Genomic DNA, 26,338 nt, shown 5'->3' on the forward strand with positions numbered 1-26,338 from the left:
ACAGCCATTTCCAGGCACTGTGGGCAGCTGATGGCTATTCAGCATACCATGCTTTCAGGAACCAAAAAACCACAGCAAGCCTGCTGCAAAGATCAACATGCTCTAGGCTGAAATCCCCTCTCCCCAATCCCCCATGCTGCAGCTGTGTTCCTGAGCGCCTGCCCAGTTCAGCTGCTGCTGAGAAGTCTGCTGATGCAGTTATGCTGACCTGCAATAATGTTGGAGGCTCGCATTTGTGCAAGGCCAGGCGACTGCATCTTCCTCCTCACACGTGTCAACACAGCCATTCCCAGGCTCACGTGGACTGGAGTGGGTTGTAGATGTGGGTGGTGATGTGTTTGCAGTGTACTGCCACCATAAACCTCTGCCTCTTGGTAGATGGAGGAGAAGGGGTGATGTTTTCAGCTGTGCAGAGTGCTGTACTCTGAAACAACGCAGACTCAGAAGGAGGCTCTTCTATGTCATGCTTTAATAGCTGCTACTGTGTTTTCATCTATTTAAGGTTGTAAAGTGTGAAGGGATCCAGTCTGTGGGGAGGATTTATAGCAGCTTGCTTCTGTTACAAGCTGTGTACAAATTGTTCCTGCCTTCTGGCTTTAGGCAACAGGTCACACTGCCCCCTCTTCAGGGGAACCACAAGGAGATGGGCAAGGCACAGGCCAGGCCTTGAGACACCAATGCCCAGGGCCTGGGAGAAGAGTTGGGAACAAACTGCACTTGTGTTTTTTCCCTTGCCTAGTCGAGGACACCACATTTGTTCCCACTAGGAAAGTCTTTTGTCACGATCTCTTTCACTTCCTCACTTCTCTTCTTGTCAATGATCTCCATCTCCCGTATTTTCTGCGAAGCACAAAGGGGAAGGGCTGAGTGAGAATGCCAGGAGTAGCAGGTTTTTTTTTTTTTTCCCTCTCCTTTTTCCTTTTGTCAGCTCCAGGAACAAAGGTTCTCCTTCCCTGATTAAGTTACATGTAGATGTGGAAAGAAAGGCTGAAAATCACATTACCTGATTTCTCAAACTCATGCCTGCTTTTAGCTGCAAAAGCAAACTCTCCCCACCTATTCCCCCCTTGGCTGTCAGAGGGAGACTGCTTGAAAGATTCTGACATGGGTGATGCCCTCAAGGCACAGTGTGGGACCATTGTTGCCAAGAATCTTACATACCTGTGAGATTTCAGTGAAGATAATTCCCTGATACTTCTTGCCCTGTCCTAGGGCTTCCATCTCTGCTAGGAACTCCCTCCTCTCCCAAACTTCATTCACCACTGACAGACAAGAGAAAACACTGTGGAAACAGGATCCAGCCAAAAGGCAAGAAAACACCTTTCCATCTGGCTGTGAGGCCTCAAGCCCTAGTTCTGCTGGAACAGTGGCCCCACAAGACAGGAATGGTATCTATTCTGATACCTACACGTCTTGCCCAGGCCACCAAAACACTCTGACAGTCCCTTACATTTTTGTGGAAGCCCTTCTCCTCTGCACAGCTCCCTTCCACATCCCACTTTTCTTTGTAATAGACAATTTGTACAGGCAATTCTCATTATTAGGCTGCTGTCAATCTGTGCTGACCTGGTTAAGGAAGAGCTGGCTGAAGTGCTCACATACACAGGAGATTCGTGTACAGAGACAGATAGGCCAGAGCTATGTTATCCCAGAGTACTCTGCAAGCCAAAGTACACCACTGCTAAAATCCTGCTCTGCATTTAAGCTCTACTTCTGTGACTGCACTGATCTTGGAGTCAAAGTAAACAGAGCCAAAACCACAGTCAGGATGGTTACACTGAGTTGTGCTGGCTGAAGAAAGGATCCACAGCACGTGGGCTTTCTGCCCAGGCTACCCCAGCAATTCACTAGGTATTCCTCTGCCACCAGTTTGTCTTGTGTGGGCAATCCAGACAGCTTGCATCTCCCAACAAAACCACTGCAGTATAACTTCTGCAGGCAAGGCCAGATCACAGCATCTCAGCAGTTAAGTCCTTCCTCGTGGAACCTGGCATCTGTGCCCTTTCACCGTGGGCTTCAGATTTGTGGCTGCACAGCCTGTCATCCCAACCCTTGGAGGGCACAGCTGCCCAGGCCAACCCTGTGCCTTCCTCCAGATCACACAGAGACATACGTTCTTCAAAGCGGTCAAGCTCAGGCATCTCCTCTTCCTTTGTCTGAACCAGTTTCTGTTTTGCTCGGTGCTCCACCGCATCCTTCCCAGTTGCTAAGATATTTTGGAGCCTCTGCTTCTCCCTTTCCAAATCTCCTGTGAATACCATGGATAAAAATGAATTGTTAGCAGTGTGTCCCCTCAGCAAGGAGCTGCCTGCCCTGCTTTGCTGCTAATGGCAGAGAAAGCATGATGTAAGTGATGGTGCAGCCCCAGACTGAACCATGCTACACATAGTAAGGGGCAAACCAATCTGACCTCTGAAGTTCCACCCATGTTTACAAGGTAGAAAATTATATAGTACTCTCTTGCTACACAAGGTTATGTGACTTCCTGTCACCTACTGTCCCCATAGTCAGCAGGCAGAACTCTGTGAGCATTTGCAGCAGGCACTCCCTCAGAGGTCTCTTTTTTAAGCATCTTTGAAGAAGAAAGCTTAAAGAATAATTAAGAATACTCCCTGTATAATCAATGAATATTAAGATGCTATAATTACAAAATAAACAAGAGAGTTAGGCAAAGCAGATTATGATAACAAAAAGAGAATAGATAGAAAGCTTACCTGTATTCTAGGCTCACTTAAAAAACTCCAGCAAAGTGGATCTCCAGAAGAGATCCTCCCCCCGGTAGCCAGCTCTTAATTAGGTCTAGGAGAGATGGAGCCTGGCTCCACCCCTTGCGGCAGCACAGGTGAATTGCCTTCAACTGTGCTCCTGTGGCTGACTCATTGCTCACCTCAGGTGATCAATCAGAGGTTCAGTCTGTGGCTCAGCAGTTCCTATACACTCCCTAAGGGTGCTGAAGTGTTAGACACAAGCGAAAGAGAAGAACTGGGCTGCACAATTTATTTATCTGCAATGCTTGCTTACTTACGCCTTGCCTGTGGCTTGAATTTCTCTCGGGTGTAGGCATCTCCTGCCCGGCAGACCTCAGCAGGCCGAAGATGGGGTTTAGCTGACAGCTTGCTTGGCTGGCGGCATGGTGGGAAGGAAGCAGGAGGTGAGGGCACTGGTTCTTGGCTGGAGGTGGGGTGGCACTGGAGGGGCAGAGAATCTCCCCCTAGAGAACAAACCCAACATACTGATGTCAGACAGAGGAGACTGAGCAAGTGGCCCCAGCCGACTGCCAGCAGAAGATCATAAAATCATAGAATGGCTTAAGTTGGAAGGGACCTTAGAGCCCACCCAGCTCCAAGCCCCTGTCATTGGTAGGGCTTCCATCCACCAGGTCAAGCTGCCCAGGGCCATCCAACTTGGTCTTCAGCACCTCCAGGGATGGGGTACCCACAGCTTCTCTAGGCAGCCTGTGCCAGCACCTCACCGCCCAGTGAAGAATTTCTTCCCAATACCTAAACCAAATTTCCCCTCTTTTAGTTTAAAGCCGTTCCCCCCTGTCCTATCACCATTATACAGTGTAAAAAGTCTGTCTCCATCTTTCTTGTAAGCTTCCCTCAAGTACTGGAAGGCTGCAGTGAGGTCTCCCCAGAGCCTTCTCTTCTGCGTGCCAAACAAGCTCAGCTCCCCAAGCCTGTCTTCACAGGATAGGTGCTCCAGCCCTCTGAGCATCCTTGTGGCTTTCCTCTGGACCCATTCCAACAGCTCCATATCCTTCTTGTGTTAGGGGCCCCAGGCCTGGACACAGAACTCCAGATGGGGTCTTACAAGGGCAGAGCAGAAGGTGACAGTCACCTCCCTTCACCCTTCTGCCACCCTTCTTTTGATGCGGCCCAGGACGCAGGTGACCTTTGAGGCTGCGAATCCTGGTTCCACAGAAACCTCACACCATCACATCAAGTCCCTTGGGGACATCTCAATGAGCACCCACAAGAAACATGGAGAGAACAGGACGCATCCCCCCAACCAAGCAGAAGGTGAATGCCATCCCTCAGTGCGAGCAGCAGAAGCCATTCACCACAGTGCTGGGGAAGGAGCTGCAGGTGGGCACCACTCACGCCTCAGGCAGTCCATCAGGCATCGCCTCTGGAAACTCGTCAGCTTCGACTCCTCCATCAGGGCTAAAAAACAGCAGCTACGTGTCACCACATAGCCCAATGGGCTCCCCGGGCCACACAGCACCCAGGACAGACGCCAGCCTGGGGGGAAACGCACTTATCTGACTGCTCCACATTGCAACCTTCCCCGCGTTCCCGGGGCCTTCCCTCCCTCCCGCAAAACCCGTTACCTCTCAGCACCTCCCGGGTCTCGGGGCTGTACCGGGCTCTGCCTCTTCTCGCTGATCTCCTTCCCGTCGACGAGGCCATGGTTGGTGGCGACGTTGGGAGAAGAAGCTGAGAGATCGGGGCGGGCAGAGCGGCGTCCCGTCTCCGCGGCAACGGCGCCGCCGGGCTACTTCCGGAAAACGTTGCGTCACGTGTCGGGTGACCGGAAGTGAATCGTACTTCCGCCGGGGAGAAAGGGAGCAAGATGTCGGACAACGAGGACAAGTGAGAGCGGGGCTGGGGCGGTGTGAGGGCTGGGATTAAGGCCTGGGCCTACCGCCGGCTTCAACGCTAAGCTCAGGCCCAGGCCTGGGTCCTGTCCCCCGGCCTGGGCGCGTTGTGCGATGTGTGCTTGCCTCTCTCCCGCAGCTTTGATGGGGATGACTTCGATGATGTGGAGGAAGACGAGGGGCTGGATGATCTGGAGAACGTAGAGGAGGTGGGTGCTCTGCAGGACCTGGCCGGCTGGCTGGCCTGCTGCTGGGCTTTCAGTCGACCTCTAACGGTGCTGTGCTTTTCCTAGGAGGGACAGGAGAACGTGGAGATCCTCCCCTCCGGAGAGCGACAGGCAGCAAACCAGAAGCGCATCACCACCCCATACATGACCAAGTACGAGCGAGCCAGAGTTCTGGGCACGCGTGCCCTTCAAATAGCGTGAGTATTCATATCTGTATCCCAGCCATACCTACACATCCCTACTGTAGGACTGCATTCTTCTAACGTCTCTCTCTGTTAAAGCTCCTTCCTTTCTTCCTAAAACCTCATGTGATCCTTTGCCTGGCAGTTGAGCTTGGGAATCACCATCTCGGTCAACAGCGAAAAGCAATACTGCAAGCTGTTAGTCACACATGAATTCTGAGTCTCACCCCAGCAGATGTTGTGGGTTTTGTACCTATAAAACAAGATGCTCCCACACTCTAATGAGCTCGGAGGTCACAGGCAAACAGAGTTGGTAACGTGGCATTGTGGTTCTGGTTTCTGCCTTTCGTAAGGCAGCCAGCATGAGCTGGGAAGCTCGGAACTACTTTCACAAAATTAAGTTTTGAGGAAGGGATACTCTGTAATATCATTAATTGTTATCACAAGGCTGTAAAAACTCTAGGAATGGCATAACCTGAAGTCTGAAGCATATGATTTTACTGTGGCAAACTGTACATTTGCTAAGTATTTGGAATAGTGAAGCATCACTTCTAATAGTAATAACATTTAAATTCTCTTTTAAGTACTGTTAAGGCTAACTCCTCAAATTTTTCCTTTTACCTGTCCAGAGCTGTTTTAATATTGCATGCCAGAAAGTTTTGTGATTATATATATATATTTTTGAAGTGCCCTGTAGGTGAGATTATTAGACTGTGTTGAAATTGCACTGAAAGGAGTTTTCTGAGTTTATCTTAGCTGCATTCACCCTGAAAATTATGCTGATCTGACCGACGAGCTTCTAAATGATCTTTGCTTAATGGTTGCTTTGCTGAGCTATTCTTTGCCCGGTTATTACTCCAGGAAGGAATTCTGTGTGTGTTCTTTCAACTGGTGGCAGGCCAAAAGAATGGAAGAGATGAAATGGGCCAGCGCCAGACGTTTCATCCAAAACACTGGTGCCTGATCTGTTTCACTTCCATGTTCTGCTTTTGGTGTTGACTCTAGGCCAGCAGCAGCCCCCCAGTGGCCTTACACACACATAACGTGAATTTCTGTTTCTTCTGCTGCCACCTGAGACAGATAGTTGTCAACTGTGCTTGCTCTTCTGTTACAGCCCTTACCAAAATGCATTTGTTTTTTCCCTCTAGAGATAGAGTGCATCGTAAATCTAACCCTTTGTTTTCCTTTGAAGGAAGCCTTGAAGATGCAAGCAAGTCAGATGCCCATTTTATAGTGTTTCAAATCTTTATTTTTATAGATCTACTCTTATTTTTCATGTTTAAGTACAGCACAGTGAGACTAGACAGGTGTGTATCTGACCAGCACTCAAGTCCCAGCTGACTAGCAGAGGATGAGGGGTGGATTAGGAACATTCAAATGAAAACTCAGTCCATAGCTGCTTGGGGAAAACCTTCTTCCCAGAGTGGATAAGACTGCAGTATGCAGTTGTGTGCTTAGCTGTCCCTTCTGTCTTTCTGTGATTCTTCCTGTGTTCTCTCAAATGGTTGTTGATGTTTTCCCAGGATGTGTGCACCTGTGATGGTGGAGTTGGAAGGAGAGACAGACCCGTTGCTGATTGCCATGAAAGAACTCAAGTAAGTCCCAGCCCTTGGCAGTGTATGTATTGTTTTCTGTAAAGCAAGCAATCCTCTGCTTATCTCAGCACTTAGCAACTTATTCCATGCAGTATATTCCAAGACAACCTTCTTTTTCATCAACGACAGGGAATATTGCAGTTGACTTCTGCTTTCCCACCTTGTACCTTCTCCACAGCTGCTCACTTCCATCCCAGGAGTTCTTGCAAACTCCTAATGATGAGCAGTGCTCTGACCTCTTGTATATCAGTCGTTTCTGTGATGAGAACCCAAGATCCCCATAAGGAATCAATTTAATTCCCTGAAAGGAATCGATTTGAAGCAGCCTTCTGAACAGACCTGTGTTCAAATGAATTGCTGGCTTAAATAAACAAAATTAGGGTCAGCTTGGTGATGTGGAGACTGATAAGAATGTTGTTTCACTGCACCCTTTGATACTTGGCTTATTGTGCTAGCAGGAAATGCACCTCTTGCTTATGGAGAGATTCATTTGAACCTCTTCTGTCACTGAACACGTAGTTTCTGAATCACTACTTAGAGGCCCCCAGCAGAGTGGCCCACAGTTTGCCAGTATGGTCAGCAGATTACTATGTTACAGGCAGGTATCCTTCACCAGAGTAACTGGATTATTTTACTTACTAATTCCCATTCTTGAATTGATTTGTCCCTCTGCTCAGAGCATTGCAGTTGCTTTTGCAGACTTTACATCTATTACAGCTCCCTTTATCGTTGCCAAAACCTCTATGGGTTGTGTTCCAGTCAGATCTCCAAGTTCAGCCTGAGTTGGTTCAGGTCACCATCTGAGTGTGTGCTCTAGAAAGCAGTCAGGGTGTGACACAAAATACAGTGGCATCCTGTGCTGTGCCAGAATTAAATTGCAATTCTTGGCATGAGGAAGCTGCTTTTGGAAAAACAGCAGCTCTGGATGTGATCGTTAAAGCGCTGTATTACTTTTCAGGTCTGATATGGTTCTAAACCTGATCCTCTGGTTAGATTCTGGACCATCTAATTATGTTTTGCTCTTAAATCTGCTTCCACTAAGTCAAATTGTATTCAGTGCTTTCTTGCTTTCCAATTGGAACTGCTGTTAGCAGATGCTGTGTTCCTGTCAGTCTTTGATTGTTTTGAGACTTAAGATGCTCAATGCTTTGCACCTACAAGGGAGAATTTTGTTGAGACTTTCCAAATCACCAGTACTACATAGGTCTACCATGAGCTTCCTGAAGTCAGCAGTGCCATTGCCTGCTGAAATGGCATAGTGAAGGCTGTGGCATTTCTATTCACCTCTCTCTCCTCCCTCCAGAGCACGCAAGATTCCTATTATCATCCGTCGTTACCTGCCTGATGGGAGTTATGAGGACTGGGGTGTGGATGAGCTAATTATCACAGACTGATCGGCCTCTGGCTGTTGCTTTTGATTCTTTCCTTCTCCAGCAGATGTTTCTATTTTTGTTTATATTTGTATAAATAAATTATAAATTCTTTCTCCTGTACGCCGGCTTGGTTGTTACCATTTCATTCTGTGTCAGTCTGCATGGGCCCTATTTATTAATATTAGCGAGTCAAGCACTATGCTTTCATCGTAGCCTTTTTTCCAACTGAGCAGCCCATATGTTTTATCTGGGGTAAAGAGTACAGTAACTGCCTCCACCACAGCTCCTCCCTGGTTATAGGACCAACAGCCAATTAAAGGGCCGTTGTACAGAAGTGATCTTGCAGGTACTTTGGCTTCAGAAAGATTCCAGCCCTTCTTAAAACAGGAGCGCTGAGACACTTCCATTCCTTCTCCCTAGACAGTTGGGCCTTTGTGCCCTGAGCAGGTTGCTGTGGAAACCTCCAATTTCCTCTCTGGCCAGTGCTGGCTGTGGGTCTTCTCAGGAGTATCGCAGAGCAGCTCTCATCAAATCACCTATTGTTTCCCTGCTCCTGCTGCTTATCAGCGATGGGGATCCCCTTTCAGTGGCACTGCCCCAGCCGGAAGCACAGTCGCCAGTGACAGCCCTACTAGCTCAGCAGTTGTAGGTTAAATTGCCACTCTTGCCACTCGTGCTGCTGTTCTCTGATGTGCAGTGGAGCTGGTGGTCCTTTGTGCATGGGTTCTCTCAAGGCATCTCACTTACATGAACACCAGAAGCTCTTGCAGTGGCACAGCAATAGTTAAATTCTAGAGTCCTCTTCTGTAATCTGTAGCGTGATGACAGATTGGTGATTTGTCCCATTAAGGTCCCTTCATTCTCACTTCTGATGCGCAAGGAAAAGAAAAATGCAGCCCCTTGCTGAAATCAAAAAGTTAGGTGGATGCATTAAAATCTGGGAGGGCTTCCAGCCAGCTACTGCTTGGTTTTCATGTCTTAATTGTCTCTGCTCCCAGGTTCTTCCTCTGAGCTCTGGAGCAGAACACTCTGTCTCTGTAGCAGGTGATCTTATTAAAAAATGCACCTGTTGTTTCTGCTTTACGTTGTTTTTCTCTTTGCAGAGCTTCGGGGAGGATTTTTCCGCCTAGTCTGTGCTTGTTTGAAGCATGCATTCTTTGTGCTGTATGTGTGGATCCGTATCCCAGCGGGAGTGTGAATGCACCTGCCTGGGAACTTAGCTCATATAACCAGCCTTGTATGTCATCCTCTTACTGCTCCCTGTAAGAACACCCTCCCATCCACCCTTCCTTTGTTGGTTTGTGCAGGGATGCAGTGTGCGCAGGAGGGGGAGGCAAGAATGCAAGAGTAGAGTGGGTCTGTGGGCAAAAAGCTCAGAGGGGGGGATATGGAGATGCCTGCAGGTGCGGGAAGGGGATTGACCCCAGGGAATGCAAGTGCTTCCTGATCCAGGCCATCCTTACTAAGAAAAGGTTAATTTGCAGTACTGTGGCCTTCAGCCTTCTCCCCCCACCCTCTGTGGAATCCTTTAATCACGTTGGTGTGGTGAAATTTCAGCCCTGAAATGGTGCCTTTGTGCAATCGTTCTGGCGTCCGCCATGGAGCGCGGGGGTCGTTTTCTTGTCCTTTTTTTTTTATTATTTTTAAATGGCTTCTTTGTTCCCTGCCCGCCTCCCCTCCCCAGCCTTGCATCTGTATCAGATACGATTAAAGGGATAGGGAAGGATGCTGGGCCAGCTCCTTCTAGGCTGCAGGAGGATTGGTTAACCCCTCTGTTACCAGCGGTGTTCTACTTGTGGGGGCACTCTTGGATGAGAGGAGACATCCCCTTCCACTGGAGAATGGTTGATGTGGAGCCCTCTTTCTTTGTTTGAAGAACTGGAAAAGGGTACGTGTGTATGGTTAAGTACTTTCTTCTACCAGTCTTCTGTTCACCCACACTGTTGCCTTTCTTCTACTCCTGTGATCAGCTCTCCTGCTCTAGCTCTGCCATGGCTCCCTTTATCCCCTCCACATGAATCTGCTCAGCGGTGCAATAGTTTCCCTCTGTACAGCCCACAATTTGGGGTAGAGATTTCTCCTCTCCACTGAGTGGTCACAGTCCTATTTTGCATGGAATTGTTTAGATTGGCATCACTGTTTTTAGATGTCATTAAGACATCGGCCCTATAAGGACCACATCCAAACTGTGCGGAGTGCTCTGCATTTCCTAGACTTGCTTATTCTACTCACCTATTAAGTGTTCAGTGAACATAAACTCACAGAATAGATCATGCTTTGAAGTCTTGGACCCTATTTTGTAATTTTTGTGGAGTTTTTTTATTCAGTGTAATTCTGTCTTAGATGTTCCCATTGGCCTTGAGAGATGTTCTCAGGCAGACCAATATCCCCTGCACGTATTCTTTCCTCAACTCTTCAGAACTCGTAGGATCTGATGACCAACATGTTTTCTTTCAACAACAGGTTACATACCTCTATTCTCGACCATACTCTGTATGTGTGTATTTATGTTCTTACCTCTGGAAAACAGGAGTTGAGTTTCTACAAAGAAACAAATGCTTGCTTTCCAAAATACATCAGAGATCAATACATCAGAGTATCATCTAGAGATGAGGAACTGAGAGGAGAAACTGCACTCCTGTAGATAATTAATAATGAAGATACAGAAATTCTTGGGTGAAGTACATGCGAAGTAGTGCTCTTCTTCATGGCATGGGCTGAGTTTTAGCTTAGGAACAGCAACCCATGAAAGAAATGACTGGAGCTGGCTTATGAGCATGTGAGTTTCGTCTCCATGAAAGAGCACAGTAAGCCAGTTGAAGCTGTGGCTGTGTCCTCTGAATGATGGGCCAAGGAGAGCCATTCATGGGATCTGTGTGGTGGTGTGGTGACATGACAGATCTACTGGAGGGAAAAATCAGAGACTTTCAAGAAAGAGGTGAAAAAAAATAATCCAGAGACATGAAAATGAAACTTTTAAGTTTATTATTCCATATGTTTAATGCAGAGTTAATGGTGCTAGGGCAGCATAGAGACTGGGGAAAGGGAGCAGGGGGAGGAAGGTGCTACTTGCATAAATAAGAGGACAGGGCTCAAATAGGTTACATGCGTTCAGGGAACAAACATTCTATGTGATCTCTTCAGACACCACAAGAAGTCATCCATAGCTAAAGGAGGTGGGAAGGACATCTGACATCATATCAATGGAGGGAAACAGTGACGCGAATCACAGTCCACGTTCGGTTGAAGTATTTTATCTTTCTAGACTGAATTACCCGTTAGAAGGTCCCACAACACATCTCTGTGATCAGTTGTCAGGAGTCACTTTTTCCTGCAGCAGCTTCTTGGCCAGTTCACTCCCTGGCAGAACGCACCACCCAGTCCTGGAGGTGACAAAGGAGAATTAAGTAGGCTGTCCTCAGGAGATGGGCTGAACAAAAAGGGTCGATCTGACTGCAAGAGCTGCTTGTTTCCAGCTTGAAACCCAGAGGTGAAAATGAGTTCTGCACATAAGTAGTGTTCTTTTCTTTGTAGTCATCCAATATTGGGTGCATATCTACCTTGCTTATATCCACAAGAGTATCTTTCCATCCTGAGCAAAAGTAGGAGGGAGGTGCTGACAGATTGCAATAACGTGATGAACAAATGAGCAGCGATGTACACACCATCGGCCTGAGTTTGGAGCAGTGCTCAGAGTATTGGATTATTGCAACTACGTCTGGGTGTTGGCAAGTGCATCGTAGCTTTCTTGGTGCCTTCACGTTTTCAGCAGACACAGTCAAATGCTGGAGGAGCAAGGACCTGGTTTGCTGAGAGATTGTTGGGATACTGAAGAGATTGGGAAGGACTGAGATGCCCAGAAATCTGAATCACAAGTGAATGATAGAAATTAAATTGCAAGAAGAGAGGATTCACCCACAGCACCTGAATGATTCACAGATCCTTCCCCACCTCTCCTCAACTCCTTACACAAACACGCATACACACATACAGGCTATGATATGAGGCTAAGGCTGACAGCGCGTTCCTGAATCCTCCGCACTGTTCAGTCAAGCCTTATAAAATCCATGCAGGAAGGAGTATGGGATTAAACAGATGGGACAGAGGGAAGAGGTGGGGAGAAAAGCTATAGCGTGCAGCTGTGGAAATCAGCAGGGAGGCAAGCATAAGTTGGTCTTCCAGCAGGGATCAAGATTCATGCATGTGTGAATCTTAGGCAGGACTGCTGCACAACACTGATGCAAGGAAGCCGGCCATGCCGTCCTCCCAACTCCTCCTCCCATGACATGTTCACCAAGGCTGAGCAAGCACCCTTCACCCGCAGCAGCTGACAAAGAGTTTTGACAAGAGGCCTTTTGGAAACACTTGCTAATTTGCTGGAGGAGGTTGAGGAGGGGAAGGAAAGGACAGTCTCTCTCCTCTTACAGTCCAGGGTGCGCACAACGAAGCCCACCACAGACCCGTCACTCCATGTCTTGAGTCTTCCTCATCTAGAAGGCCAATAAGGTGTTGCAAGCCAGTTGTGTGGCCTGCGTGAAATCGGTACAGGGCGAAAGGACGAAAAACCTTCCTGGAGGCGGGTGAGCCAGCGATAGCCAGGGTCAAGAAAGGCGCTTCCAGATACTCAGTGGGTTCTGGTGGCTGGATGGTGGCACTGAGTGACCTCGGAGTTCGGAGGCTCTTCTGCCTGTGCGGATTCTTCGGAGCCTTTCCGTCGCTGCTTTGGTCACTGTTCCCCATTCCCTATGGTCTGGAGAGAGTCGTATACACAGGCTGTTCCCAATGTGTGGGACTATGAGACTGTGGCACGGAGGGTGTGGGGTCAGAGATGGCAGTGTAAAGAGGACGCTGGGAAGGTCCCATATAGGAGAAGGCAGAGTAGAGGCCGGAGGCTTGGCTGGAGTGGCTGTAGTAGGGTCCCGAGGGCTGGTGATCAGGATAGTCAAACTGGGGCCTGGAGATGGAGGGAAAGGCCGAACCGTAGTGGGGCAGACTCAGGGATGTGTAAGCTATCTGGGAGGTGGAGGGTTGATCGGTGTAATGACCTCCAGGGGCAGACCCTTCCGTTTTCACCTGGGCCTTGGAGTCCACCACTGGTGATGTGGTGGCAGACAAGGAGACTCCATGCTGCTTGGAGATCCAGGCTGAGTGTCCACTGGCCGCAGCCAGGGCGCTCCCAAGACCATAGCCAGCGGCTGCTGCGTAGCCCCCAACATGGCCTGGGTGGCCGGCGTGTCCGTTGGGTGGCAGGTATTGGTCGAATTCGTTGACATCAAAGGTCTCCATGTTGGACATCACTTCATGGCTGATCTCCCCGATGTCCACGTTGCCGAAGTCAATGTGTGGCTTTCCCCCTTCCCCTAGGGAACGCCCTTCTCGCTTGGAGTCAGCTTTGCCTGCCTGCAGCTCGGTCTTAGGGGTGGTGGGAGGAGTGGGAGGGCCGTGGCTCTGACCTGCGGTGTGAAAAACATTTTGAGGAGGAAAGAAGGACAAGAAGTGAGTTACTGCTTTACACCTGGATGGCAGCACACATCAACTCTGCTCCTCCCAGTAAGCCATGATAAGTAAGGAATGATATCTATCCAACCTGACCGGAGGAATGCAAGTGCTCTGGGAACCAGGGCCTGTCACTATACCACCGACTCCAACAGTGTTTGTCAGGTCATGAGCAATGTGAGACATATCCCTAAGGTGATGGCTTGTTTTCTTGAGCTTCCCAGATCGTTGTCACCTACCAGTTTGTTCATGGAGCCATGGGACTCACCTGAAGAGTGCTCCGGGTGCCCATCGGACATGGGTGACCCTTCCCCAGGATGCCTGTGGTCCAGATGGGTGTTCTTGTAGTGAGCCTGGATAGCAGCAGCCCCGCCAGCCTCCCCCTCCACCTGGCCCTCGCCCTCGCCCTGCGTGGCCTTGCCATTTTTCCGCCTCCGTGGCTGGTATTTGTAGTCGGGGTGGTCCTTCTTGTGCTGCATCCTCAGCCGCTCGGCCTCTTCAATAAAAGGACGCTTATCGCTTTCGTTCAGCAGCCTGCAGGGCCAAAATGGTAAAAAACAGGGGAAGGAGAGGGGCAGGAACATCAGAAAAAGAATCACAGTATCCCAATTAAGCTCAACAAACTAACTTATCTTTTAGTTTCAACCCCAAAGGAAAATTTATGGCTCTACTGAGCACAAATGACAGTGATTGGTGTTGGCAGCTGTAGGCTGAAGCACAAATATCCAGCTCTTCTTACTGCAAAAAAAAACAAATTCTATGTCACTAGACCTTGTAGAAATAGATGAATCATGGTCTCTGGATAAAAGATGTACAAATGTGAGGTCCTTCTCTGTTCTCCTGCCTGATCATGAGCTCCTGTGGGTAAGATAGGATCTCCAAAGAAACCATGCAACATGCGGACAGGACAGCTCAGAGAAAACAGCTTCATTGCTCAAGGCTCTAACAGATCTCCACTTGGAAACACTTGAGTTTAATTTTACCATTTTCCCCTCAAATATTCTTGTGACTCAAAGTCATCCTACTTCTGATCAGAGAGCAGCACTCTCAAAAGGGACCCGTCTCGTCGAACTACTGCTGGGCACACAAATGGCAAAATATTTCACATTTATGAGATGCTCACCCCTTTTTTCTCCCAACAAAAGAATTGCCTGGGGATGGGGATAAGCCAGCATCTTGGTACTCCTTAAGTCTTTAGCTTTAAATGTAACTTATTCTGCTCAATTGAAAGCGTTGTCACAGATAGAAAGACCTGGATTGATCTGAAAAATTGAAGGTGAGAGAGGAGGAGTACGCAGGTAGAGCTGCAGAGGAGGATGAAAGGCTTCAGCAGCCAGTGACTGGTTTTTGAGCACCTTCTGCCCATCAGTCAGAAGGTGTGTGGCGGTCTGCAGCCCATTACAGTGCTGACCTGGGTTCACTCCAGGCAGCCTGAGAAGGTCACGGCCGCACACTGCATTCCTCCACCTCCTTAATCCTGCAGCTTAAAGCAACTGAGCCACTGTGAATCCAACACCAGCTTTTCTCTTCCCCTCCCACCACTCTACACCATGCTCACAGCTCCAGGAGGGCTCTAATCCCTCTGCCAGTGCTGCTCCAATCTGCCCTCCATGGTGTCGAAAGGACAGCCTGTCCAAGGCATCGAGGACTGGGAGACAACTTCACCTCATCCTTGAAAACAACCCTTCTCCATGGGAGACAAAGAAGAGACAGTCCAGTTGGATATCAGGAAAAGGTTCTTCACCATAAGGCGATCAGGCCCTGGAACAGGCTCCTCAGGGGAATGCTCATGGCACCAATCTTACTGGAGTACAAGAAGTGTCTGGACAGTACTCTCAGACATATGGTCTAATTTTTGGGTGGTCCTGTGTGGAGCCAGCAGTTGGACTCGATGGTCCTTTATGGGTCCCTTCCAACTCAGGGTATTCTATGATTCTATGAAAGGAGAGAATGGAGGCAAACTGCACCCTTACAACACTTCTCTACATGGCAGCTGGGCTCAGGCTTCTTTACTCCCAACACAGGTAGTGCTAAAACTAATAAAATGGCTGGAAATGGAAGGTCTCAATTTACATAGGTACCGCTTGGAGGAAGAGGCTGGATGTTGGACAGAGATGAGCAGGAGACCGAAGCTCAGCCTTGAATATCTGCCTCCTGGAAAAAGAGTCACTTGAGTCTGCACAGAAGCCAGCTGCCTGCCCTCTGTTGGTGCCTGGACTCCTCACCTCCTCTCTTCTGGCCAGCAGCCTGCTGGCAGCGCTGCCAGCAGGACAGCGGGAAGTCTACTCCCTGTGCCTTTGTCTTCTCCTTCCCCAGCCTACCTGCTCCCTCCTCCCTCTCACTGGGATCAGAGCTCAAATCGGCTTTAGCAAAGTGAAACTGGTGCGAGCAGGCAAAGGCCAGGAGATTTGGGGGATTTGGATTTCACTTGTTTCCTGCCCTCCCCCTCTGCCCCCCACACTCCTCCATCGACAATGCAAAGGAATCTCGCATGGGCAGAGAACATATGGATCACGGAGCAAAGCCCTCATGGGGCTTAACACAGCCACCTCCACTCAGCCTGACACCAAGCACTCACCCCTTTGGCACCCCACTCTGGAGGAGAAAGAGGAGCCAAAGTCCTCCCTCCCATCTTTCCCATCTTTCCCTTCCACCACTTGGCATCATGCCGCGCTGCCACAGCCTGACCCCATCCCAGGGCTCAGCTGCCAATGAGTCAGGGCGGTGGGGATGGGATCTCCTGGTGCACGGCCAGGGATGGTTGGTCCTACACGTCCACAGCCCTGGAGCTCACAGGCATGACCCCATCCCTGGCTCTTTGCCTTGGTGAGGTGCAGGAAATGAGGGAGCTGCCACTCCCATACAAAGATCTCTTCATAGGCTCTCCGTGCTGCTCCCCGCAGCCCCACTGTACCCCTTCTTCCCAACTCCCATCTGGTTTTGGCTCCAGAGTTGTTGCTGGCCGGCGCGTTGGCTTAGAGTCACATCACACCGACATTTTCAGCAGCCTGCCTCCATTTGAGAGCTGCTTCTAACCTGCCCCAGGGAAGGAAAGCAGCCAAGGCGAGCTTTCATCAAACATGGAAACCCTCCCTTCCCCTCCTCCTCTCCTTGCCCTCACCCTCCATTTTAGCACGCTCACTTCTTCATCTGCATCCTTTGCATCCTAAGTGGGCAGACTGAGGAAGGTGAAGGGGACCATAACTCCTTCCCCTTCAACCTCCTCAGGAGACGTTTGTCCACACGTTAGGGATGCAGCAAGCATAGTACTAGGATATTGGATGAGTCTTTAAGAGGATTTTCCAGGCTCTGCCATCCCTACCAATCGCCGATCACTGGCACTTGGCTTAAAGGTCTGCAGGCAGTCTCTGTGCTCACCAGCTCTCATTCCCTGCACTGCTAATGCAGCCCCTAATTGTATAAGCTTGCAGCAGCCTATGTGGAAATAGAGTTTGTCACCCACCCTGATTCACAGACAGTATACCTTCAGTGCATGAGGAACTAATTGGAGAGCAACCCAACTGCACTATGGCTGAGAATCTTGGCTCAGGGCTGCAGCCCTGGTAACCTTCAGGACCGATTCCTTGGGCTTTGGTTGTCTGATTCTTGTCCCTAGCCCCACAGAAGGGCACACGTGTGCCATCCTGGCTAGCTCAGATGCCAGCCCTGTGGCAATACCCATAACCCAGTCAGTACAGTCTCGTATGGGCTCGCACAGCTTGGAGAGCTGCATTTGCCCTAGCAGCAAAGATGTGGGAAGGAGTTGTGTCCCAGTAAAGGAAAAATATATTGAAATTACACTTTGGGAACAAAACAGGGTAGATTTGGACAGCACCAGAAGGTGCTGGGAAGCAGAGAAATGGGGGCAAAGTATGAAGAAGGTGATCGGTTCATAAAGAAACAAATGGAAGAGGACACCAAGGTGTGGCTGGGTGGGAACGGCTGTCCCTGATGGGGACAACAAATGCTGGGAGGGATAGACAAAACCAGTGGGCTACCAGAGTGAAGGGGAAAGAGCAGTCCAGACCTGAGAGCTACGGGTCCAAGCTTCACTTGAGGTCAGAGGCTAGTAGCAGAGCCCAAGGATGGAGCAGCAAATGGGGCAGAGGAAAGGAAAAGCAGTGGGGAACAAAGTAGGATGAAGTGAAAAAGCATCAGAGATGTTTGCCTTTGACTACCTAAAGAAATCCCCTTGCTTGAGTTATAGAACACATTCGTGGGCTGGAGTAAATAAGTGGATTGCAGCACAGGGAGAAAACAGTGCCTAAGGGCCCAGTTCTTCCTTGTGCACCAGGAGGTTTGGAGTCAGGAGGAGACCTGCTGGCCACGGCATGTTTTGGAAAAATGTCTTGTGGCCCATCAGAAGCACAAATCTTCCTCTCATACAGTGCTGCCAGGGCAGAAAAGGGAATGAGAGTCCCTTCACAGTGGGCTGATGGCCATGATGTGCGGTGGTTGGTACAAGGCAAGGGGGTGACACTGTAGGGGGCTAGCAGCAGAAAGTTAAACAGGTTGATGGCATTACTGTTATAGACAGACTCATGAGGACAAAGTGGGTTGGCCATCATGGCACTCATAAGCCACACTATACAGGGTCTCTCCTTGCCTATCTTTCCCCTCTGATAGCCTCACTGCACTTGCACAGCCTGCCAATACCAGGACCACCTTGGGAAGGATGGGAGGGGGGATCAGATGGGAGACTGGCACTGCTCAAAAGTTTCCCCTGCTAGCATGAGACCCAAGGTCAAATGATCCTGGGGCAGCCACAGGTGAATTATGGTTGATGGGGCTGAGACCAGATTCTGTTCATGCATAAGTTTGCCCAGCAGAGGGTGAGCCAAGGAGACAAGATTTCCCCTGACCATCAAGTACGAGAGGACCAGGATAAGTGTCATGATCAGAAACAACAGGGAAAATCAGAGGGAAACAGGTGAAAAAGAAAAGTGTGAGCTCCATTTGGGATGGAGGTGAGCTCTGCTGAGGAAGCTTTCACTACATATACAGGGTACTCTTCCCCATTCTCCTAGCTGCTGGCTGTGCCTCCTGTGGGCATCTTCCAGTAAGGAAGCAGTGGCACAAGAGACACCCCCTCCTTCCTCCCCATCCCCATCTTTTCTCCTCATCACCAGGACACCCTCACACACCCTCTCTTACCTCCAGAGCTTCCCCAAGGTCTTACTGAGCTCAGCATTGTGGAGGTGCGGATACTGGTCGGCCAATTTCCTCCGGGCAGCCTGCGCCCAGACCATGAAGGCGTTCATGGGCCTCTTGACGTGGGGTTTGCTCTTGTTACTTCCATTGACCCGAACAGGCATGGGTACCAGGGTCCAGTCATAGCCGCTCAGCACCTGGCTGACCGCCTCACGGATGCAGACAGGGAACTTGTCGTCATCCGCCTCCGAGTCTTGCTGCTCCTTCTTGACCTTGCCCATCTCCCCATTTCCAGAGCCGGTGAGGTGTGGAGAGTTGTCCGACGCCATGGATGGTCCCGGCGAGAGGCAGTGGTGGTCTTCAGAACCCACTGGGCTCATCTCCACCTCAGACAGGTCTTGGTCATCAGCCATGGTCGCTTCCTTCTTCTCACTGGGGAGGGAAGGGAGGAAGAGAAAAACAAAGGAAAGAAAGGAAAAAAAGAAAAAGGAAAATAGAGAAAAGGAAAAGCAGCCACCAAATCCGACTGGGACTCCACACTCCGAAGAGCAGACCACGAGACAGGGGCTGCTTGATAAAAGCGCAAGCAAAGCAATAGCCGTGCACACCGCAAAACCCGTGATCGATGGGGGTGGGGATGGGTCAGGGCCCTGATCCATCAGGAGCTCTTATCTCTGCAAATGTCCCGAACTGGCATGTGCAGAGGGGACGGTGGCAGCTGCCCAGCTGTGCCAAAAAATCATAGAATCATAGAATCATAAAGGTTGGAGTGACCACTAAGATCGTCTAGTCCAACCATCAACCCATGCCTGCAACCGCTCTAACCATGCAGGACAGGGGGTTCTGGGGACCTCACAGAGATCCTGCCTGCTTGCAGATCTCCATGGGGGATGAACCAAAGGGACAGATCTCCCATTTCCTAGCCACCTCCAGAGCCCCAGAAGCAGTAGGAGAAAGTGCCAGCATGACACGCCAGTGCTTGCTGCTCTTGGAGCAAATACCTAAATCACATCTGCTTCGTGTCCCCAAACACATCCTTGTATATGTATATGTACATATGAGTATGTGTATACATATACATATGCACCTTCATATCCAGATGCAAACACACACATAGTTCAACTTGAAGAGAAGCCCAGGACCTGAGCTGCCCACCCTGTGCACCCCTCCTCTCTCACTGTCTGCAGTCACCTCTGTAAGTCCCTGCCACAGCATCGCTGTCCCCTGATTTGAAAAAAAAAAAAAAAAGCTCTAAAAATAAAGCCCCTCCTTCCCCACAACATCTCTCCCCTAGACAGAAGTTAAAAGGAGGAAAGAAAGAAAGAAAGAAAAAATAGGAAGTTACAAAAAAGCATGCCTCTTGTTTAGCTGCAAAAGTCAATGCGGAGCAAAGGCTGCTGTCACTCCACTTTCAAGGGATGACATGAATCTTCGCTGAGGAAACTGAAAAAGTGGCAGAAAGTACAAAAAATAAATGTGCATGCCAGTGAGCTCAGGTAGGAAAACTTACGTTGCTGGCTGGTGCGGGCAGCAAACCCTGTGAAGGCTGCAGCTCTTGTCCCAGTGCCCCCCTGTTCTCCCTCCGGCTGTGGGGCGTGCTGCCGGGGAGGTGCTCAGGCAAGTGCCATTCCTGGAGGGAGGCTTGGTTTTTACTAATGCCCCGGCTGGATGCCTCTTGCTGGCTTTGCTGCTTAGCACCGGGGGAGGGAAGGGTGGAAGGTGGAGCCAAGCATTGCTCAGAGCCAGGACACAGTCAGGACTGGTGAGGAGGGGATGCTGCAGCCCCCCACTCCAACTCAGCATTCACTGCTTTCCCCCAGTGGGGATAGAGAGCTTAACCCCAGGGGACTGGATTTGCTGGGCACAGGGAAGGATGTGAAGTGGTGCAACCCAAGGCTGGGCTCCCCTTCCTTTCCCCCGCCACCACTGACACGCTTGTAGTATCCACATCCCCAACATGTCCCTGATCCCCATCATGGAGTCCGGTGGGGACCCCACACTGTGCATTGCAACAATCTGGCCCAGGATAATGGGGTCAAAATACTGCAAAAAGAGCCTCCTCAATGTGGAGAAGGGCGTGCAAGAGATCAGGAACATCCTGAGGATGGAGGACATTAGGTTCAGAAGAGCACTCTGCAGAGCAAGTCATGCCTGTTTGAACCTACCTAGGATTCTTACACCCTAAAGATGGGGTCCTTACAACATCTCCATCTCTGTGGGCTCTCACCAAGATGACCAGGCTGAGCTTCCTTGACTCTGTTGAACTGCTCCTGAAGGCAAATATGAGGTCTTTTCAAATATGAGGACTATTTCACAGTCATTCACTTCTTGTTGCTCATGCACTGGAACACATACAGATTCTAATCACACAACAGGTTACAGAATGTTCCCACAAATTCTTCCATTTTCTAACTTGCTTTCCTTCTCAGATGCATGTGGTTGTTGGCTTCTTCACTTCCCCTTCTCACTGGGGATGACAAAGAGCAGTGCCAATCCTGTAACCATGAGAGATCACCCATGAAATTCCAACAGTCTCCCCAGATCCTCCTGAGTCAGCAAGGAGATAGATCTAGCTGCTGCCCCAGCTCTTTGCTGGAGAGCCAACCTGAAGCTGCGAAGCAAGAAAGTGCAAGGTGAATGACTGTGACCCAGGGAACAAAGTTCAAAGGATTTCAAGAATATTTTCAGCTTTTGTAGCAGATCTTCACTCTCCAGAATCTTTGCATTAGAAAGAACGATGCTGCCCTGGCAGGTGATGGAGTCACCGTACCTGGAGATGTTCCAGAACTGTGTGGATGTGACACAAAGGACATGGTTGGTGGACATGGTGGGGATGGGCTGAGGGTTGGACTAGGTGATCTGTGAGGTCTTTTCCAACCTTCATGATTCCATGATTCATTGTAATACCCTACAAAAACCCTGGCTGGCACTATTTGAAACATAAGGGAACCAGACCCAAGGATGGTGCTAATACACTCAGAATCCAGTATTGGTGCCATGCTTCCTTGACCAAAGCAGCAATTGGTGAGCCACAGGTCTTACAGAATGGGACAATCTCTCCCACCAAGAGAGATCCCAGCTTCCAAGCCAGATGATGTCCATGGCCCACTGGATGCAGAATCAAGGAAGCCACTAAGCTCATAGTGTCTACAGGGAAAATGAGCCTCTGCTTAACTCCAGCAAGATAGCAAGTGGTAGAGTTCAGTTTTCCTCCATGTCACCAGATCTGGGTGAGCAAAAGAATGTCTGATCCTCCAACTCCCAACTGTGGCAAGAAAGACACAAAAGAGGAAGAGGAAGAGGAAGAGGAAGAGGAAGAGGAAGAGGAAGAGGAAGGGGAGAGGAAGGGGAGAGGAAGGGGAGAGGAAGGGGAGAGGAAGGGGAGAGGAAGGGGAGAGGAGGGAAGGCAAGGAGGGAGATCTCTTGTTTCAGGAATCACAGGACTGGCATGGCTTCATCAATTTAAGGCTTCCTTATGTCTGGATCTGGGAAGTTCTCATATAGCAGGTTTCATTCTCTTAGTTTAAGCTTATATTACTGTGTGGGTGAGGTGCTCTAAGTATTGGGTAGCCCATAAAAAGAGAGAGTCTTTTGCAGATGAAGGATCTAACAGTAAAGGGAGTTAGTTCACTGGCTGGAGACCTTCCTATACCACAGATTTCCTGTGTCACCTTGGATAAATCTATTATTTGTGCTTCAGTCCTCGAAATGCAAATGTTGGAGGGTGCCACTTGTTCGTGCAAAAGGCATGTCAGGAGGGCAACAGGCAAAACTGAGGTGGGAAGGGGATTTGTCCTACTACTGTAGGTATTTCTGCATCCAGGCTGGGTGCATAAAGCATCATCACAGGAGCAGGACCCAGCTCAGAAGGGTCTCAATGTGAAGACCATGTTGGTGGGACATCAAGGACAAGCTCCACTGAGTTGTCTAGGGAAGAATGTTGCTGGATGATTGCACCCATGGGAAAGAAGGACTAGGAGGTGAGAGTCCTACAGGAAAGAAGCGAGGAGAAATGAAAATAATAGCTTGGAGAAGGAAAAAAGGCCAGAGGCTGTCCACTGGGAAGTTTTGGTGTCTGCTCTCAGCCACTGGTGGGTGTGGGACCCCAAAAACCTGGCATGGTTGCACCCCAGCAAGCTTCCCATCTGCGAGACAGGGCCAGCTTTTGTCCTGTGCCCAGCCTGGGGGCACAGCACTGGTATTGTCCCAGGACTGCCTGGGAAAATGGGAGGGGTTCCCCATGAAACCTTTCCATAGAGCAAAACAGCGTCAGAGCTAGGAATGGGGGGGTCAGGGCAGACACCAGAAAAAACACACACACAACGGGCAAACAATACCGGCAGTGTGCTGAGGGAAAGGGAGACCCATGAATTGGGAGTTTGATAAGGATTTTCTCCCGCGCGCACCCGCTCTCTCAACAGCCCCTTCAGTTTTCCTGGCACCCCCCTCCTTCCCCTTGCCTACTTGCTTGTTTGGGCCTCAAACAGTGCGCTGCCTTTGTTCGGGATACAGGTGAACGGCCATCATGTGATTCATGCACACGCGCGCGCGCACATAAAAAGGTTTTTCAGAGCGCCCAGCTCGCCTCAGACCCGAGGACGGGAGAGGAGACCTGGGCTGGGAGCAGCAGGGAGAGCACCCATGGAGGTGGGCGCATGGGGTATGTGGGTCTTGGGGTCAGGGTGGGGGGCCGGGGGTCTTGTTCTTCCAACCTTCTGTGGGCATGGGTTGACATCTGGTGTGGAGTGGAGAGGGGCTGCCGAAGCTGATCACTCATCCCTCCCCAGCTTCTATGTGGCATGAGCATCCTCACTGGCATCCTCGCTAAGAGTGAGGCTTGCTGGTCCCACTGTGGATGGAGGGGAGAGGCAGGTGGTAAGGAAGAGGAGGATGGAGGGTGAAAGATGGAGAATGGAGGGTGGAAGGCAGAGGATGGAGAGTGGAAGATGGAGGATGGGGAATGGAGGATGGAAGGTGGGTGGAGGGTGGAGAATGGAAGATGAAGGGTAGAGAGTGAAAGATGGAGGATGGAGAATGGAGAATGAAGGGTGGAAGATGGAGGATGGAGAATGGAAGGTGTAGGGTGAAGGATGGAGGGAACCCTCCTGCTGTAAATATGTGTCTTCAGCCCCTTGAGGTCATGCTATCAGGATCTAAATGTATTTACTCTCTCCCCTCAGTCAGGAGGGAGAAAGAAAGGAGAGAAGGATCAGAAAATCCAATGGTGGGAAGGTAGGGGATGTGGGGGATGGTTGGCACCTGCTGGAAATCTCCGTGCCCCAGCCAGAAATAGTGTGTCCAGCCTCTTCAATGAGCACTGCACATCCCCTTCGATGTGGAAGTGTCATGAGGCCCTCTCACACCTCATCACCATGACCATGAAATAGATGGGAAGCGACATGGCTCAGTCCTGAGGTGAAAGTGGAAAGAGGAAGGCATGAGAACAGGAGAAAATGGCAAGGTTTCAACCGGTTACTCTTCTAATTCAAAGGTTGCCTGAGTGTGATGCTCAAGAGAAAAGTAGAGAGGAGCAAAGACAGAGGCTAACATTTCATGATGATGCTCAGAAAATATATGGGTCTGTGGCTGGCCTCACTCGTGAGACATCATGGGACTTGATTTATGGCAGCCTGGATGAGATCAGGACCTTATGTTTGCTGGGGCTCCAAAGGCCAGCCTCATCTCTGCCACTTCCTTGTGCCTCACTCTCAAATGCCTCCCTGACCTAATGTCACCGAGCAAATAGTGTGAAGGTAGCTTTGAAGGCCTTTCCATAAACAGGAGAAGCAGAGGGACCCCATATCGCATGCTTCATGATGCTGCAGCAGTTGTGATTTTCTGTTGCAGGGGACAAAGGAGTATGAAAGCCACCCTGAATTTGATCAACCACCATCTCCAGCACGAACAAAAAGTCCTTCAGTTCGCTTTGTGCCATAAGAGTCCTCACAACTGGGAACTGGGCATGGGAACCATAGCTGGGCTCTGGTCTTCATCACACCTCATCGATTTTGGCTGAAGCTCCCAATACTGGTCTTAGACCTTCCCATGTGACTCTTGGCTCTAGCCATCAGGAGACTCAGTGAGGCAGCCCAAAGAGGAAGGAAATGGCATGGGTCATGCAGAAAAATCAGAGAGCTGACTGCAACCCATTCTGGGTTTGGCAGCACTGCACCGGGAGGCACATCCATGTGGCTGCAGGACAGTTTGCTGTGTTCCCCATCGCTGGGGAACCAAAGGAACACGGAGTTGATCATTGCATGGCGGGCTTGTTTTTTTGCTACTTAGATCCAGTGTCCTGGGTGGTGGCTGCCTTCCTCCAAAGTTATTGACAAGGAGTGGGTGATGCCAATGGCATGTGGCCCTGTCTTTCATCACCCCAAGATGAGAATTCTAGGGAAGCTTTCCTAAATCTCAACCTTGGAGCTGCAGGAACCCTCTTGGAAAGCAGAGAGGGCAAGCACCTCAGAGCACTGCAAAGATACCAGGCAGCTCCTGGTCCAACATCTGATCCAATTCTTCATGAACATGGGGAGAATTGGTAATGGTAACGCTATGCAAGTCCTTATTGTCCCTTGGACAATTTCCTGCATTACCAGGGCCTGGAAAGATCAAAGAGTAGCAAGGCCTGGCAGGTCTGTCAGCTACCTGCTTTGATGGGTGGCAGACTATTAACCCCCTCACCTCCTAACCAAGAGGCCAGGTGTAATTCCAAAAAGCAAATCCTAAAAAACAAGTATTGAAGGAATAAGGAGATGGGGGAGAAAAAATTGTTTTCTTAGGTAGAGTCTTCCATGTTCAATGTGATACAATGGAGGGAACTGAGTGCTCTGTGACTGCATGACCAAGGAGGGATGCCGGGGGGGAGAAGAAAAGAAATGAGTACTCCTAAATACGCGTGGGCAGAATGACCAGAAAAGGAGACTCTCTCAAGGGATCCTTTGGTTGTAACAGTGCTGGGTGACCCCTTTGGACTCATACAGTGGAGGCCAAGGTAGCTCTGGGAGGACTTTCAGCTCCAACAACCCAGTGGCAGCAGGGAAGCTCCTGGGGAGACGGGGGAAGGGTTAAATCAGGAAGGCTTCAGCCCGCTGCCTTGGCCCCTGTAATTCCTCCAGAGAGTAGGACTGGGAGAACAAGGAGCCCATTCTGTTCGCAGGAATTAATAGCAAGGAGTCATCTGGGGTGTCATTCAAGCCCTGATCAGCTCCCAGAGGAATGTGAGGGAGAGCGAGCGAAGGAGCACGGCCCCAGGCCGAGGCACCAAAGCCAGGGCAGGAGCATTTGGGCTGGTAACCAGAGCTACCAGCCGGCATTTGAGTGGCGGGACCCCAACCTTTGCATCCCCTCTGCCCCCTGAGCCCATACAAAGGGCTCCCACCAGCTCCTAGCTTGGGGACTGGTTTCCAGTTCTTTTGTCCCTTGTTCCCCATCCATTTCATGAGAGGGAAGATGTCTCAGCCCGCCAGCACCATTGTATCCCCTGCACCATGCCATGAGACCATCAGAAGGGGTTTTGTCTTTGCAAACAAGCTTGGCCAGGAAGAGAGTCTCCAAAGAGCCCATAAGCACATCTAGGGATGTGGGTAGTTCAGGGGACTGTAGAGTTCAGTGCTTTGCCACCACATCATTTCTCCCAAAGTGACCATTGTCACTGCAACAAAAGACCAAGCCTGCAAATTAGCACGTCCATGTTACATTATTTTGCTCCGCAGTC

The 26,338-nt window shown here is 50.0% G+C and overlaps 3 protein-coding genes across 3 annotated transcripts; 1 reads left to right on the plus strand and 2 right to left on the minus strand.

Moving 5' to 3' along the window:
• Positions 1-735: 735 nt before the first annotated feature.
• LOC306944265 (UPF0193 protein EVG1) lies at positions 736-4,412 on the minus strand (the record flags this gene model as incomplete). The annotated part of the gene is made up of 6 exons (XM_079532748.1): positions 736-840; positions 1,162-1,262; positions 2,114-2,248; positions 3,026-3,211; positions 4,104-4,166; positions 4,334-4,412. 6 exons carry the CDS (start codon positions 4,410-4,412, stop codon positions 736-738), a joined length of 669 nt encoding a protein of 222 aa, XP_079388874.1.
• Positions 4,413-4,575: 163 nt separating this feature from the next.
• Positions 4,576-7,998, plus strand: POLR2F (RNA polymerase II, I and III subunit F; the record flags this gene model as incomplete). Its single annotated transcript, XM_079532770.1, has 5 exons — positions 4,576-4,595; positions 4,740-4,809; positions 4,894-5,024; positions 6,533-6,604; positions 7,908-7,998. 5 exons carry the CDS (start codon positions 4,576-4,578, stop codon positions 7,996-7,998), a joined length of 384 nt encoding a protein of 127 aa, XP_079388896.1.
• A 4,722-nt stretch (positions 7,999-12,720) lies between these two features.
• Positions 12,721-19,269, minus strand: SOX10 (SRY-box transcription factor 10; the record flags this gene model as incomplete). The annotated part of the gene is made up of 3 exons (XM_079545971.1): positions 18,628-19,269; positions 13,742-14,007; positions 12,721-13,430 (listed from the first exon to the last, which is right to left on the minus strand). The coding sequence occupies exons 1-3, from the start codon at positions 19,035-19,037 to the stop codon at positions 12,721-12,723; spliced, it is 1,386 nt and encodes a 461-aa protein (XP_079402097.1). The 5' UTR covers positions 19,038-19,269.
• Between the last annotated feature and the right edge of the window lie 7,069 nt (positions 19,270-26,338).

Source organism: Tetrao urogallus, assembly GCF_951394365.1.
Source record: "Tetrao urogallus genome assembly, chromosome: 1".
Taxonomy (NCBI): Eukaryota; Metazoa; Chordata; class Aves; order Galliformes; family Phasianidae; genus Tetrao; species Tetrao urogallus.